This window comes from Neomonachus schauinslandi, chromosome 8, assembly GCF_002201575.2.
Source record: "Neomonachus schauinslandi chromosome 8, ASM220157v2, whole genome shotgun sequence".
Classification (NCBI taxonomy): domain Eukaryota; kingdom Metazoa; phylum Chordata; class Mammalia; order Carnivora; family Phocidae; genus Neomonachus; species Neomonachus schauinslandi.
The window spans coordinates 36,309,525-36,327,021 of NC_058410.1; the positions used below are offsets into that span (position 1 = coordinate 36,309,525).

Here is a 17,497-nt window from a genome sequence, read left to right on the forward strand (position 1 = left end):
TTTACCCTAAGAAATAATTTTTTCTTACCACTATACCCCTTACTCATTCCAATTTTCTAATTCCTAGGACATGTATGATATATTCTCATTTTCTACTTAGCCATGTATTTGTATGATTTCTTAATTAAGACAGTGAGAAAGAGAGAGAGATTACTAACATATTGTAAACTTCTAAAGCGGGGACTACAAGTATACCTCTTTTATTTATACCCCATGGTACCAACATAATAGACATTTAATAAACATCCAGGTAATATTTGTAAAATGTAGGATCTAAGAGTCCTATTTGGCTCCTGATAGTTTCTAAATTATTTTTCTTTTTCCAGTATCTTATGTGCTTTGATTTCCCCTCATCTCTTTGGCAGGTGTTATGATGCTACAACTTCTGGAAAAAGTGATTGAATTGGAAAATTGGACAGAGGGGAAAGGTCTCATTGTCCGTGGGGCAAAAAATACTTTCTCCTCAGGATCCGATCTGAATGCTGTGAAATCACTGGGGACTCCAGAGGCAAGTATTACATGAATTATGTGCTAGATTCCACATGTTTATCAGAGATCTGTGGCTGAGATATTTATATTTTACATATGGTTATTATGATAGCTACTCTTTAAGACCTTTCCAAGGATCAGAGGTTTTGGCTTTCTTCTTAAAGATGGGTTTGCAAATAGTGTGAAATAGTGGGGCAAGGGCGGGGGGGAAGGAAGGACCAGAAGATTAGCAATCACTAAAGCCCATTAAAACTAGCAAGAGTTTGAATTCTTTTTTTTTTTTTTTTAAGATTTTATTTATTTATTTGACAGAGAGAGACAGCGAGAGAGGGAACACAAGCAGGGGGAGTGGGAGAGGGAGAAGTGGGCTTCCCGCAGAGCAGGGAGCCCGATGTGGGCTCAATCCCAGGACCCTGAGATCATGACCTGAGCCGAAGGCAGACGCTTAACAACTGAGCCACCCAGGTGCCCCCAAGAGTTTGAATTCTTTTAAGTGGAAGACCCTTAGTATCTCATGATGAGGAATTTTATATGAGGTACATATATAAAGTACCCAGCAAAGCTTTGGCACATAGTAAGCTTCAACAGATGGTAACAATTAAAACATTTGCTTCTGAATTATCCTGATAGAAAAGGAATCCTAATCATTTTCCGTTATTAGTCGTCTTCCATTATCTTCCAAGGAACCTAGGAACTTCCACCCATATTCCCTAGGCCGAAAAAAAATATAAGTATTCATAGCCATTTAATTATAGGTGTAGGCTGTATGTAGGTAATAACATTTAAATGATATTCCATAAGTCATACTGCTCTGTGTGTAGTATATGATCTGTATTTGCATAAAATTATGAGGAAAGAGCTCTCTTTTGGTAATTTTGAAAGATTTGGATTTGAATGCTGGTTTCAATACCTTCTGGGTAAGTGATTGAACAGATCACTTAATCTTTCTAATCGTATTTTCCTAATCTAGAAATGAGAATTCTGTATTTCACATAGCTATTGTGAGGATTGAAGATAATGTATATAAAATGCATACTAGGATAGTGTCTGAAAAAGGTAGCTATTATTTTTATTTCAAAGATCTAAGTATTAATAAACATTATTATCCATGAAATGATCCATAATTTGTAGCACCACTAGACTTAAATTTGCTCTGTGTTCAAATGATTAGAGCACTAAGCTGGAGATTTGACTATATGGATTTTTCCAAGGTCATCTCATGATTAACTATATGACCTGCAAGTTATTTGATTATAATTTTTCATCTCTGAAATGATTGAATTCCTAGGCACCTTACTTGGCTCATAAAAGACACTGGATAGATAGAATGAGATACTAGATTATTTTGGGTCTGATATAAGTTGGGTAGGAAAACATCCCTAAAAAAGTGAAAGGTTGTTTTGCTTTCTTCTAGTTAAAAGGTTGTTCCTGTCTCTTTAGATCATATGGCCAGGATTTTTTATTTTGTATACGTGTAAAAGTGAAAATTAGAATCATGCTGATTTCTATATGCCTGAGAAAGAACTATGAATATGTGTAAAACTGAGATTTAAAATGGCCTCAGGACTTTTGAGCTTCACACATCTGTATGAGTTGCAGCTGCATGTATAAATGCATCTGCCCCTCACAGCTGAGATACTCTGAGACTCTTAACATTCAGTTATGAACAGCCTTTCTCTAAGTGAAGCTTTTCTTTATCTAATATACTTACTCTTTGTTGTTGCAGATGTATCACTAGCATTTGCTTATCTGGTGAATTTGCTTTTCTGAGGATGATGAGATAACTAGAATAGATGATGATTTTAGTAATTGGATTATAGTCCCTTCTGATTATAATAAGATACTTGAAAGTGATTATTAAATGGCTTTTTTTTTTAAAGAAAAAAGATAATTATGTTGATGTTTTTGCCAGTGTATTTTTTCAAAGTTTAAAAACTATTTTATTAGTGAAAATTACCTAATATAAGTAGAAGTAGACTAATCCAGTAAAACCCTCATGTCCCTTTTAGGCAGTTAATCCTTGGCTGAAAAAAGTTGAGGCAGGGAGATGGATTAGCATAACACACACATTAGCCCTGAAAGGTTATGGGGCAGAGAAAAGAATAAAATAAGAAAAAAATCTAATGTATTAACCCAATTGTAAGATTTGGATTTGATGCCACAGATGTTCTGTAGACTATCAGAAGTCTTTTTTCAGAAGGCAGAAATCATCAAATCCAATTATAATCTTCAAGATATGGGAAAACAAACCTACTTATTCTGCAGTGAATGGGTATAATTCCTCAAGGAAAAGTCTGGCATTTTAGAAATCTTTATACTCTTACTCTAGCTTAAAGGTAGTATTTTCCTTTGTTCCCTGACCTTTCAGTTACTTTTCTGCCAATCCATCGTCCTTATTTTTCACTGTTGCTTAAATTTCTACAGTGACCTCAAACAGAGTGCTCATCTGTCTTCTTTGCTTTTGCTAAATTTTTGCTTTTGCTGTTGTTCAGTTTTAGCCTCATTAATTATAGACAAATTATTCGAATTTTCCCTAAACCCTCCCTGTATTTTGAGGAAATTAATAAATCCATACAACAAGCACTTAGAGAAAAAAAGAGAAAGTCTCATTTATGGTTCTAGGATAAGATATTTTTATAGGCTGAGCACTTTTCCACTCAGGATAAATGTGGCTCAGAGTAAATAAGACGTTAATAGTTCCTTTTGGCACTTTGGCTGAGCATTGTGCTTCTCATCTTTGTTACACAAGTAAGAACTGAAGGAGTAGGTTTGGGCCTCAGGGTATCATTTAGCTGGATGAAAATATCACTGTCTGCAGCAGCTCTTAAAACCTTTTTTTTGTTACTTTCCAGCTTCTAGGCTTCATTCATCAGAGCAGGTATAGCTTTTCATTGGTTCCTTTTTTTTCAACTTATTCTATCACAAGCTGGGTTTTATCTCTCATTGACTTATTTTCTTCTTACAGCCCGGGAAAGGGCTTGAGCATTTAACCATTTTTGGCCCAATGGCTTTGGGGGACAGATCTAATCTTTTTTCTCCCTAGGTCTTGTTGGCTAGTACAGTGTAATCTTTACTTTATGATACATTTAAAGCCAAAGCTTATTCATTATCCAATGGCCAATGCTATTACTGATATTAATAATAGCAGTGCTAGATAACATTTCTTATTCTATTACTATATATCAGGCACTAAGTTCTTTACATGTCAGATTTATTTAATCATTACTAACTACCCTAATGAGATAGGTACTATTATTATAGGTGAGGAGACTGAAGCACAGAGGTTAGGTATCATGCCCAAAGCCAGACTAGCTGGTAAGTAGTAGAGCCTAGATTCAACCTAGGCATTTTAGCTTTAGCGTCTGTGTTGTTAACCATTGTTCTATACTGCTTTTAAACATTTTTAATGTGACTTATCTTTTGAATGAGAATTATAACAGTATACAGTCTAATACCTGCTTCACTTTCATTTCTATCAATTCTAGATGGTTCTGCCAGAATTTTAAGTACTCTAAATCTAGCATAATAGAAAATAGGCCTATTAAGATTAATTTATTGAGATAATTTAACAGGCTTTATTGCACAGATTTTTTTTTTAAGATTTTATTTATTTATTTTAGAGAGAACATGAGCAGGGGGAGGGGTAGAGGGAGAGGAGAGAGAATCTTAAGCAGATTCCCTGCTTAGCACAGAGCCTGATGCAGGACTTCATCTCAAGACCCAGGAAATCATGACCTGAGCCAAATCACGAGTTGGCTGTTCAGCTGACTGAGCCACCCAGGCACCCCTATTGCATAGATTTTAATGGAATGTAAATCAGTCTAGTTTTAAACCTTCTAGCTCTTTGTGCTTGTGTTAATTTTCTTATCAATTTATAATATAGAATGACCTTTGTGATAAAGGCTTTCAGTTAGGAAATTTATATTTAATTTATGTTGGTTTTTACCTTTCATTGACTGCATTTGTTTTCTAGAATAACATAGTTTTCCATCTAAAATTCATCTGATTCAGTTAACTTCAAAAGCAAATATTATATGCAAAACATTGTATTAGCTTCTGAGGATAAAGAAGACATTTTGTCAACCTCAAAAGGCTTATTGTGTAGGCCTAGCAAATGCCATCTTCCTTTCTCTGTAAAGCTTTCCCAACTACCCTGACCCAATTGAAATGAATTGCTTCTTATTTGGCACTCATCTCCGTTTATTCAAGCATTTCTTAAAATACTTTGTATAGTATAATGTACTTTGATTCAATATAGTTAGGAAATGCATTCCTAGTTAGGAAACAAGGCTGTTGTCATGATCTAAGTCTGAGTAACATAAGTCTGAGCCAGTGTAACAGCAGTGCAAATAGAAAAAGAAGGGATTTATACTGGAAATGTTTCAAAAGACATACTTGGTAACTAATTGTGAGTGAACTGTGAAATGGAAGAATCAAAGAAAATGCCAAAATTCTGAGCCTTAAGGACCAGAAGACCTTTTTTTTAATTAACTCAGAACTCATATTTATGTGATCTTTTACAGAGTATCTAGGTACATTTTCATCTTTCCAACCATCCTTTAAGTCAAATAGAACAAGTATTTTTTTTTTTATTCATCATTCCTTCCTTTCAGATGAGGAAACTCAGTTAAGACTTGCTCCAGTTCATGTTATTATTAAGCAATAGCACTAGGATCCACACTCAGCTCTTCCCACTCCCAGTTGGTTTTGCCATGCTGAATTTGTTTTTTGTTTTTTTTTTTTTTAAAGATTTTATTTATTTATTCGTGAGAGACAGAGAGACAGAGGCAGAGGGAGAAGCAGGCTCCCCGCGGAGCAGGGAGCCCGATGCGGGACTCGATCCCAGGACCCTGGGATCATGACCTGAGCCGAAGGCAGACGCTTAACCGACTGAGCCACCCAGGCGTCCCGCCATGCTGAATTTGAAGTCTTGGCAGAATGTCAAATTTCTGGGAGGTTTTGGGAGTCTACATGAGAACAAGAGTTGAAGCAATGGGGGTGGATGAGATTTCCAAGGAAGAAATTGTAGATAAAGAAGAGAAAGAGAATCATGGGTTGGATTTTTGGGGAATACATGCATTTACAGGTATTAAATTACTTATTTAGCTGAATAAGGAGAGACAAAGAAGAAAACTGGAAGGGAAATATCAAAGAAATAGGAAGGGAATCAAGAGTGGAAAGTATTGGTAGAAACTATTAGAGGCTTTTAAAATACAGAAACTGGTCAAAGCAAGATACCTATGTTATAGAGACAGGAAGATAAGGATAAGGAAAAGTCATTTAACAAATAGAAGATTATTAGAAACCTTTGAGGGGAGTCTTTTGAGAGAAGGTTGAAGACTAGATTACACTAGGTTGAAGGAAGTATGTGAGTTAAAAAAGAAGCAGTGAGTTTAGACTACAGTTGACCCTAGGACAATGCAGGGGTTAGGGCCCTGACCCCTGTGCAGTTGAAAATCTGCATATAACTTTTGACTCCCCAATAACTTAACTTCTAATAGTTTACCACTGAGTAGAAGCCTAACTGATAACATAAACAGTTGATTAACACGTATTTTGTATGTTATATGTATTATATACTGTATTCTTAGAATAAAGTAAGCTGCAGAAAAAAATGTCAAGAAAATCATAAGGAAGAGAATACACATTTACACATTCACAGTCCTGTACTATAAAAAATCCACATGTAAGTGGATTCATACCATCCAAACCTGTGTTGTTCAAGGGTCAACTGTACTTTTAAGAAATTTGTTTTTATATGTTTATATTCTTAGGGGATCAGAATTTGAGATAATAGGTGGGTACATCTTATGTCTCTTTCTCCCAGATTACCCTGAGTAGAACTTCACACTCTTCTGGGATATGTGATCTGACTCTCATGCCTAAGGCTTTGCTAATATTACCTCATGTAGATCTGAGCTCAAGGAGCCCTATATGGTCAACAAAATTTAATACTGCATCATTTGCATTTCTGACAGCATCAAAGAGTTTTAAGTGAAAACCTCATTTAAAAAAAAAAAGTTGGGTATATTTTTGGCTTCATTACTTTCTAAATCCTGAAAAAAATTGAAAAATTTCTTACATAATATATTTACATTATACCTTTGTGTTTATGCTTATTCTTCTTTAAAGGATGGAATGGCCTTATGTATGTTCATGCAAAACACCTTAACAAGATTTATGAGGTAATGTATCTTTCATTTTAAAATATGAAATCTAAAAAAACCAAAAAGAGCTCTTCATTGTTCTGTTTTGCACCAGTTAAAAAATTCCTGATTTTTGAATTATATTTATTTTAATGATAACCTATTTATTTGTGCTATCAAAGACAGTCATTTAATTAAATGTTAGTGAAGTACGCATAGGTATTTAAGAGAAAGATAAAAAAAATTTTAAGACATGGCATTTTTCCTAAAGAGCTTATAAAATTATAAAAACTAAGGATTATTATTATTTAGCATACTTACTAGTTGGACATCACTCTATTTTTGGTGCTCTTCATATGTAAGAGCCTAGAAAGAATGATGGAATCAAAACATTATTCTAAAATACTTTTTTTCATTGTTTTAGTTCCTCTTCACCTTCCTTTCCCTATTTACTTGACTTTTTCTTAGATAAATCTTAAAAGTTTTTTTAATCCTTTTTATTTGGAAGCAGAAGGTGTTAATACATTTTTCCATTACTTTAGGCATGCAGCTTTGCATTTGGTTACAACCTACAAAATATTCCATACTTTCAAAGCATATGTATTTACCTTGTGATACTTACATACTTCTTTCAAAGTGGGTCTTTGCAGTCAGGAAAGGTGAAGAGATTTATTTTTTCCACAGACCCATTTCTTTATATAGTGTTACTTTATCAATCATTTCAATAGGCAATAAAGACTTTTGATAGGAATCTTTATAATAACACAGTTTTGGAGCTCCGTCTTCCTTTGGAGATAGCCTTAGTTTTGCCACCTAACGTGACATCAATAAAAATGGAGTAAAATAAGATCACATTTAATTATTCTTGATTGCCAGTGGCTGAGGAGTTGTAGGAGCTGTATATTATATAAAAAACATTCATTTATTTAGAAGAAAGTTACAATATATAGTTAAAAAATACAGTTAGTAATAATATATAAAAATATACATAAGGTATTTTTATCATCTAGTATTTATAATATATACTTTATGTATATTATTCATATATAAGTTTAAAAATAGATGATTTCAGGGAGGTTGTTTGATAAACTTACACAGCATTTAGTATGAATTACTATATCTTAAGAATTACACTGTTTTATTCCTCATGATACACACAATCAGGGTTCCACTATCCTTTGAGGTATGTTTGTTATTATGAACATAGTTCAATAATTTTGTTTCTGCTCCATCTCAAGTTTTTTTAAAGTAATATTTGTAAATTAATATTGAAATGAAAAATATTAACATCCATATTTTCCTTTTTTCCTTCAATAAACAGACTCCCTTTAATAAGTGTTGCGCTGATTCAAGGTCGGGCATTGGGTGGAGGAGCAGAATTTACTACAGCATGTGATTTCAGGTAAGATAAAAATTGCTTCACTCCCTCCATAAATATAATCAATATGCTCAAACTTATTTTTTGCTCGAATATAAATGTTATTTATATTCTTAAACAAATGATCAATTAGTGAATATTTTCTTCTTGTCAGTTGTTTTATTTTTTTAATTTAAATTCAATTAATTAACATATAATGTATTATTTGTTTGAGGGATACAGGTCTGTGATTCATCAGTTTTATATAATATCCAGTGCTCATTACAACACATACCCTCCCCAGTGTCCATCACCCAGTTACCCCATCCCCAAACCTCCCCCCTCAGCAACCCTCAGTTTGTTTCCTGAGATTAAGAGTCTCTTATGGTTTGTCTCCCTCTCTGATTTGTCTTGTTTTATTTTTTCCTCCCTTCCCCTATGATCCTGTTTTATTTTGATTAAAACTTCACAGTGTAGGGTTTGAGGGAACATACCTTAATATCATAAAAGCCATTGAGTTCCAGTTTCAAAGCATTGTGGTCCGAAAATATGCAGGGAATGATCCCAATCTTTTGGTACCAGTTGAGACCTGATTTGTAACCCAGGATATGATCTATTCTGGAGAATGTTGCATGTGCACTCGAGAAGAATGTGTATTCTGTTGCTTTAGGATGGAATATTCTGAATATATCTGTGAAGTCCATCTGGTCCAGTGTGTCATTTAAAGCCCATATTTCCTTATTGATCTGCTTAGATGATCTGTCCATTGCAGTGAGGGGGTTGTTAAAGTCCCCTACTATTATTGTATTATCGATGTGTTTCTTTGATTTTTTTATTAATAGGCTTGTATAATTGGCTGCCCCATGTTAGGGGCATAAATATTTACAATTGTTAGATCTTCTTGTTAAATAGACCCTTTAATTATGATAGTGTCCTTCCTCATCTCTTCCAGTCCTTGGTTTAAAATCTAATTTATCTGATATAAGGATTGCCACCCCAGCTTTCTTTTGATGTCCATTAGCATGATAAATGGTTTTCCATCCCCTCACTTTAAATATGGAGGTGTCTTTGGGTCTAAAATGAGTCTCTTGCAGACAGCATATTGATGGGTCTTGCTTTTTTATTCTGTCTAATACCCTGTGTCTTTTGATTGGGGCATTTAGCCCATTTACATTCAGGGTAACTATTGAAAGATATGAATTTAGTGCCATTGATTGCCTGTAAGGTGACTGTTACTGTATATTGTCTGTGTTCCTTTCTGGTCTACATTACTTTTAGGCTCTCTCTTTGCTTAGAGGATCCATTTCAATATTTCTGGTTTGGTGATCACAAATTCTTTTAGTTTCTGTTTGTCCTGGAAGCTTTTTATCTCCTATTTTGAATTACATCCTAGCTGGATAAAGTATTCTTGGCTGCATATTTTTCTTGTTTAGCATCCTGAATATATCATGCCAGTCCTTTCTGGCCTTCCAGGTCTCCGTGGATAGGTCTGCTGCTAATCTAATGTTTCTACCCTTGTAGGTTACAGACCTCTTGTTCCGAGCTGCTTTCAGGATTTTCTCTATGTCTCTGAGATTTCTTCTTGTCAGTTATTAAAGTAGATAAATTTTAGTCAATCTAGTATAATAACTCTACCATTACTTTATTACTATGCATTTCAAAAAGTTAACAAAGTAAAATGATTTTGAACAAATTAAATCCATGTTAGCAAAATTCCTGGAGAAGGAAGTCAAGTAAATATATGAAACTTTAATATTCAAAAGAATTATACAGAGAAAAATAAAAAACTAAAAAAAGAGAGAGAGAGTGGAGAAAGAGGCACTGCTATAATTGTCCTCTTACCAGTAAAAGTAGGTTCTCTGAGGTCCATTTCTTATCTTTACTGTGATTGGTGTTAACTCTGTGGAGCTTTTGGGCTGGTTAGGGAATAAAATTAGAGAAAATTATTTGGGACCTATAGCCCTCAGTCCCCAGAATTCTTTTTAATATTGGATAGCTGTACTTTATAGGAATGATATTTTGTAGAATATAATGCTTTACATGTGCTTGAAACTACATTCTTAGTTACCATTCCTAAGACTTCCTAGCTCAGATATAAGGAGAACCAGTATAGTGTTCTTTGATCTGTACAGACTTACACACTTGAGCCTCTTTATAATACGGAAGGTGGTATACATAGCATAATTGGAGATAAAATGGCAGAACAGTAAAGAGCCCAAAGACTGGAGTTAGATACACTTAGATTCAATCCCAATTTGCCACTTTTATCTATAGTTGATTGTCAAATAACCTGAGTTTGACTGTGCTGGTCCACTTATACATGGATTTTTCTCTATAAATACAGAACAGTATTGTAAATGTATTTTCTCTTCCTTATGGTTTCTTTTTTTTTTTTTTAAGATTTTATTTATTTATTTTAGAGAGAGAGCACGAGCAGGGGTAGGGGCAGAGGGATAGGGAGAGAGAGAATCCCAAGCAGACTATGCGCTAAGTGCAGAGCATGAAGCAGTGCTCGATCCTAGGATCCTAGGACCCTAGAGATCATGACCTGAAACAAAATCAAGAGTCTGATGCTTAGGGCGCCTGGGCTCAGTTGGTTGAGCGACTGCCTTCGGCTCAGGTCACGATCCTGGAGTCCCAGGATCGAGTCCCGCATCGGGCTCCCTGCTTGGCAGGGAGTCTGCTTCTCCCTCTGACCCTCCCCCCTCTCATGCTCTCTCTATCTCATTCTCTCTCTCAAATAAATAAATAAAATCTTAGAAAAAAAAAAAAAAGAGTCTGATGCTTAATCGACTGAGCCACCCAGGCGCCCCTCTTCCTTATGGTTTTCTTAATAACATTTTTTTTCCTCTGGCTTACTTTACTGTAAGAATACAGTACATAATACATATAACATACAAAATATGTGTTAATTGACTGTTATCAATAAGGCTTTCAGTCGACAGTAGGCCATTAGTAGTTACGTTTTGGGAGAGTCAAAAGTTCTACACAGATTTTTGACTGCATGGGGGGTGGTAAGTGCCCCTAAACCTGACACTGTTCAAGGGTCAGCTGTATTTGACTTTTGATAACTATTTTATCTAAGTCTCAATTTCTTTATAAAATATAAATAATCTCTGCTGGATGTTTATAGATTTAAGTGATTCAATGAACATGTAGATGCTTAGCATAACACTTAACCAAGGTACACATTGATGTACACATGATACTGATTAGAGTCTTAAGATTACCTTACTGCTCTTATACTTTTACAGAAATGCTAGTATGGTAATATTTTGGCAGAGTTTTAAATTTATTTTTATTTTTTAGAGAGAGAGAGAGCACACAAGTGGGGAGGAGGGGCAGATGGAGAGGGAGAGAGAGAATCTCAAGCAGGCTCCACGCCAGGGTGGAGCCTGACTTGGGACTCAATCTCAGGACTCTGAGATCATGACCTGAGCTAAATCAAGAGTTAGATGTTTAACCAATTGAGCCACCCAGGCGACCTGGCATAGTTTTAAACTTATTAATTCTCCTTTCACTGGGGATGATTTTCAACCTTAAGGCTAATCCTGGCCTCACTCCTTTTTTCCTATTCATTATACACTTGATCCTGGAAGGAGAATGTTGGAGCATACACTAAGAGGAGACTTTCAGTGTTTAAAATTTTGACTCTCCTTTTCAGACACTAAAGAGAAAGCCATTCCTCTCTGGCATGTAGGGCAGTAGACTAGAGGAGAAATATTTGATAATTAATTCAGCTTTTTCATTCTCTTTCAGCTATGTTTCTTTGAATCACAAACTTTCATGTTTTTCAAAGTTCAGATTATCAAAGTATATAAGCTAAATCTTGTAATCTACCCACTGTACTAAAATGCTATGAACATAGTCATGGTGATATAAAAGATATCTATCAAAAAGAAAAAGAGAAACCTATAATTAAGAATGCTTAAAGGTGTGTATTATTTAATCAAAGGCTTCTCTCTTCTAGCCTTCATTTTAACAAGTCTTAAATCACTTTTATTGTAGTATAATTTACATTCTACACCGTGTAACCACTTCCACAATCAAGATCTAGAACATTTTTATCAACTCCACATGTTTGCACGTACTGTTGCCCAGTCAATTCCCACCTTAGTCCAAGGCAGACACCAATCACTTTTTCACTCTAAGTTAGATTTGTTTTTTTGGTTTATTTTTAGCATTTTATATAAATAGATTCATTCAGTATATATTTGTGTGTGTGTGCCTGGCTTCTTTCATTCAGTGTAATTATTTTGAGATTCATCAATGATGTACCATGTATCACTACGTCATTCCTTTTTAATGTTGAGTTTTTTTATTGCGTGGATATACTACAGTTTGTTTTCAAGATTCATATGTGTTATTCCATATATCAGTGGTTTGTTCATTTGGTTGCTTAGTAGTGTGCCTTTCTATGCATATTATATATTATTATATATTATGGATAAAAGTCCTTTTACATAAGTCAATTATGTAGCATTTTTTTTGTAAATATAAGTATTGTGAATGTTCTCTCAGCCTTTTTATTTTGTGTCTTTTGAAGAGCAGAGATTTTTTTTTAAAGATTTTATTTATTCATTTGAGACACAGAGATAGAGAGAGCATGAGCAGGGGGAGAGGTAGAGGGAGAGGGAGAAGCAGGCTCCCTGCTGAGCCAGGAGCCCAGTGTGGGGCATGTGGGGCTCGATCCCAGGACCCTGGGATCATGACCTGAGCCGAAGGCAGATGCTTAACCATTGAGCCACCCAGACGCCCCTGAAGAGCAGAGACTTTTTATTTTTTATTTTTTTTAAGATTTTATTTATTTATTTGACGGAGAGAGACAGAGCGAGAGAGGGAACACAAGCAGGGGAAGTGGGAGAGGGAGAAGCAGGCTTCCTGCTGAGCAGGGAGCCTGATGCGGGGCTCGATCCCAGGACCCTGGGATCATGACCTGAACTGAAGGCAGACGCTTAACGACTGAGCCACGCAGGCACCCCGAGCAGAGATTTTTTTAAAAAACATTTTTAGCTTCTCCATTTGTATTAATTACGGAGTTATGAAAAACTTTTACACAGATAATTCCTATATACCTTTCACTCAGTTTCCCCAAATGTTAATATCATACATAACCACAGTACAGTTATCAAATCAAGAAATTAATATTGTTACAAAACTTTTAACTAATCTAAAGACCTCATTCAGATTTTTTCAGTTGTTATACTAATGTCTTTTTTCCTAGTCCAGGATCTAATCAGGAATCTCTTTTGTTTATATAGTCATCCAGCTTTCTTATGATTAATATTTCTGTGGTTTATCTTTCTCTGTCCTTTCGTTTTAACCTATGCTGTATTTTTTAAAGGTAATGCTAGTTAGTAGATAATATATATTTGGGTGTGCTTTTTTAATCAAGTCTCACAATCTCTGCCTTTTAATTGGAGTGTTCACACCATTTATATTCATCATTATTGATATAATAGGGTTTAAATCTATCATCTTGGTCTCTGTTTTCTATTTGTCCCATCTGTTGTTTATTCTTTCTTACGTTCTCTTCTTCCCTCATTCTAGATTATTTTTTATGATCCCATTTTACCTCTAATATTGACTATACCTCTTTGTGTTATATATAAAATATATATTTTTCTAGTAATACATTTATACTATATATAAACAAATGTTTTAATAGTAGTGTAAATTTTCTATGCATATTAACATATATTTTTATATATTTATTATATATATTACTGTATAGAGGTATACCTCAGAGATACTGCAGGTTTGGTTCCAGCTATCACAGCAAAACAAATATTGCAGTAAAGCTAGTCAAATGAATTTTTGGTTTCCCAGTACATGTAAAAGTTATGTTTACATTATTTTGTAGTCTACTGTGTGCAGTAGCATTATGTTTGAAAAAAACATAATGCTTAATTAAAAAATAATTAAAAAATACTTCATTGCTAAAAAGTGCTAACCATCATCTGAGCTTTAAGTGAGTTGTAATCTTTTTACTGGTGGAGAGTTTTGCCTCAGTGTTGATAGTGGATGAATGAATAGGGTAGTGATTGGCCGAAGGTTGGGGTGGCTGTGGCCACCAATGAAGCTGACTTCATTGATGGATTTTTTCTTTCATGAACAATTTCTCTGTAGTATGTAACGCTGTTTGATAGCATTTTTTTTTTTTTTTGAGGAAATGGTGCCATTTTATTTATTTATTTATTTATTTATTTATTTATTTATTTATTTATTTATTTATTTATTATGTTCAGTTAGCCACCATATAGTAGTACATCATTAGTTTTTGATGTAGTGTTTAATGATTCATTAGTTGTGTATAACACCCAGTGCTCATCACAACACGTGCCCTCCTTAATGCCCATCACCGGGCTACCTCACCCCCCCGCTCCACTTAGACCCTTAGTTTGTTTCCCGGAGTCCATAGTCTCTCATGATTTGTCTTCCTCTCTGACTTCCCCTCTTCAGTTTTCCCTCCCTTTCCCTATGGTCTTCTGTGCTGTTCCTTATGTTCCACATATGAGTGAAACCATATGATAATTGTCTTTCTCTGCTTTACTTATTGCACTCGGCATAATCACCTCCAGTTCCATCCATGTCGATGCAAATGGTGGGTATTCATCCTTTCTGGCTGAGTAATATTCCATTGTATATATGGACCACATCTTCTTTATCCATTCATTTGTTGAAGGGCATCTCAGCTCCTTCCACAGTTTGGCTCTTGTGGACATTGCTGCTATGAACATTGGGGTGCATATGGCTCTTCTTTTCACTACATCTGTAGTTTGATAGCATTTTACCCACAGAACTTTTTTCAAAATTGGAGTCCGTCCTCTCAAACTCAGCTACTGCTTTATCAACTAAGTTTATATAGTATTTTAAATCCTTATTGTCATTTCAACAGTCTTTATATGCATATGCAGGTATACATTTATATATACATGTACTTATATGTATAAATACATTGATAATATATAACTATATGCACATATATATGTTAATGTATTCTTGAGGTATTTAAGGAATAAGGAAGAAGGGCTGATTATTGATGATTAGAATTTGATGCTTGAAAAAATATATCTTAATTTAGATGGTGCAATATATTGTACTATATGTGTTATAAAATTGAAGGTAAAATTGGAAAATCATTTAAATGTTTTTCTTCTGGTATCTGTGTGAAAGTGAGAACTTAAACAGATTATTAAAACTCACCCCAGTACATTAAAAAAAAGGGCATCGTGTCAGAGAGCCAGGGCCAAGATGATATGCAACAATTTTGTAATCAAAACAAATAAATATAAAATGCTTTTGCAGCTAAAATGGAATTAATATATCTCTAGCCATTCAAAACTATTGCTTTAGCACATAGGAAAGCTTTTTAAAAGGTAGTCAAGGGCTGTACCTCAAATTTGCCCTCAGACCTATATCTCTGATACTGCTTTAGCTATTTGAGTACTCAGGGATCTTAGTTGAGATTTGTTTTGTTTTGTTTATGCTTTTATTTTTCTTTTTAAGGTTATATTTAATGACTAAAAGTATTCTAAAGTCATCCTTTTACATTCCTTTCTTTCAGAAAAGCTTATTATTCAATATGTATTTTGTAACTTTTATGGTAATAGCCAAAGATATAAATAAGCATCTGTCTCATGTTTTTAATATATATCTCTTCTTCAATATATGTAGAAGGATATTATTTTATCTTTGGAGATATGATATTAGTCAATAATTTCTACTGAAATTTTAATTTTCTTTGTCAAGATTGTTCCCTTGAGCTATAAAGAAATTTGAATTACTAGAACTACAGGATAAAATGTTAGTTACACATTTTCAAAGTTCGATGTGTGGTGCAACAATTTTAAATGTGATTTAATTAAAATACAACACAAAAGAAAATAATCTGGTCTTCCTTTTTGTACTTTAATTTCATCAAGCATCAAGCCTTCATGAGCTTAATGTTTTCTGACCAATCAAGAAACCAAGATTCATTTAATAGGTTATCAAAATACATTGAGTGTAAAAGTACAAATCAGTGGGCTTTCCTAGAAGACAAGAGAAGGCACGAGACACGCTTAAAGCCTTAGAAATAGTTCTTTTTTGATACCTGCTTCTGAAAAGAGTCATCTGCTGCCTAGTCAAAGCAAAATGCCATGATAACTAATCTTCATATTTAAGGGATATAGATAACTTCTACCAACATAAGACTATTTCATTAAAGTGAAAACTGGGTTTTTGTATGAATTTAAAAGTACATTAAATTGCAAAAGCCAAGGAAGAAATTAAACCCAAAAGGCCAACTGCATTTATCAACCTACTTCATATGGATCTGGTCTATTCCCCTGAAAATGTTTGCCTGTAAAATGGACATCCTAAATCCTAGCCATAATAATTCTGGGAGTGTATTCAGTAGCTCAAATAATCACTTTACTCCTTGAAAAAAATAATTTTTCCCACAAATTATAGAAAAATCACATGCATATGACTCAGTAGTCAATATCCAGATCAGTTTTGTTGCACTTACCATAGTCCCAAAGGACACTATAGCAGTAATTCAGGCTGAATATGGGACTGGTAAAGGAGAGAGGTCTTTGGCAAGCTCTTGACATTTACTGTGGGATATTTGACTACTGTTAAGTGTACTTGGAGTTATTTATTTCAAATATATTTTAAATTAAGGGGAAAAAAAGCAATGCTTATGCATTTCTTAATTTACCAATTTCAAAGGCCCCCTTTATCAAATTCTATCTCACTCCTATAGGATTGTAATATGGTTTCCTCATTGTGTTTGTCGACTCTAAATGAAACCTTATGGTTAAGGTTTTTTCTTCAAAGTGGTGTGAATGATACATTTAGCCATCATAAACGTTACTCGTTTACTTCTAGATTGCCAGGTATACGACGAATTCTACATAATGCCAGTGTTAAAGAGCTAGGACGCGACATGGGCATCTGCATGGAAGCCAGGGGTACAGTAGCCTTTGAAACAGGAAGTGAGGAAATGTCTTCCTCCACTGCAGAGAAGGAAATGATGAGATGACGGTGTCTGAGGAACCCATGACTGTTCCCAGCATCATGCTGGCATCTGGCAGCCTGCTTCTATTCTCTCAATTTTATTTTTAATTACTCAATGCCAGTCTATTTGGGTAAAAAAAAATTGTTGCTGGAGAAACAGAAGCAAAACTACTGTGTCCTAAAGTACGAAATGCAAACCAAACATGGTATGTGACATCAGTTGAATTTGGAGTCTCCTCTCATCAACTCTTCTGTACCCCCATAGTTTACCCAGAGCCCCCGGATGTTGATTCCAGAGTCCATACTGCTGATCAGGAACTGTCAGTGAAGGGTTAGATATGTTTGTATATTAGGATTAGTGTTAGGAAGAAAGAGGGAGAGAATAGAGGAAAGGAGAGAGATTTATTGACTGCATTAACTTAATCATCAAAAGGAACCCTAATTATTCAAAAAGGCCTTCCTCAAAGTTGCATATTTCTTTGCTAGCATAAAAAGGCTGTTT

The 17,497-nt window shown here is 34.6% G+C and overlaps 1 protein-coding gene across 2 annotated transcripts in view; it reads left to right on the plus strand.

The window, feature by feature from the left end:
- Positions 1-17,497, plus strand: part of ECHDC1 (ethylmalonyl-CoA decarboxylase 1) — a 55,067-nt gene that overhangs the window by 15,579 nt on the left and 21,991 nt on the right. For both annotated transcript variants that reach the window (XM_021693663.1, XM_021693664.1), the window contains exons 3-5: positions 366-508; positions 6,622-6,674; positions 7,957-8,037. In XM_021693663.1, the coding sequence (XP_021549338.1) occupies positions 366-508; positions 6,622-6,674; positions 7,957-8,037 (277 nt within the window). The remainder of the gene's footprint in view (positions 1-365; positions 509-6,621; positions 6,675-7,956; positions 8,038-17,497) is intronic.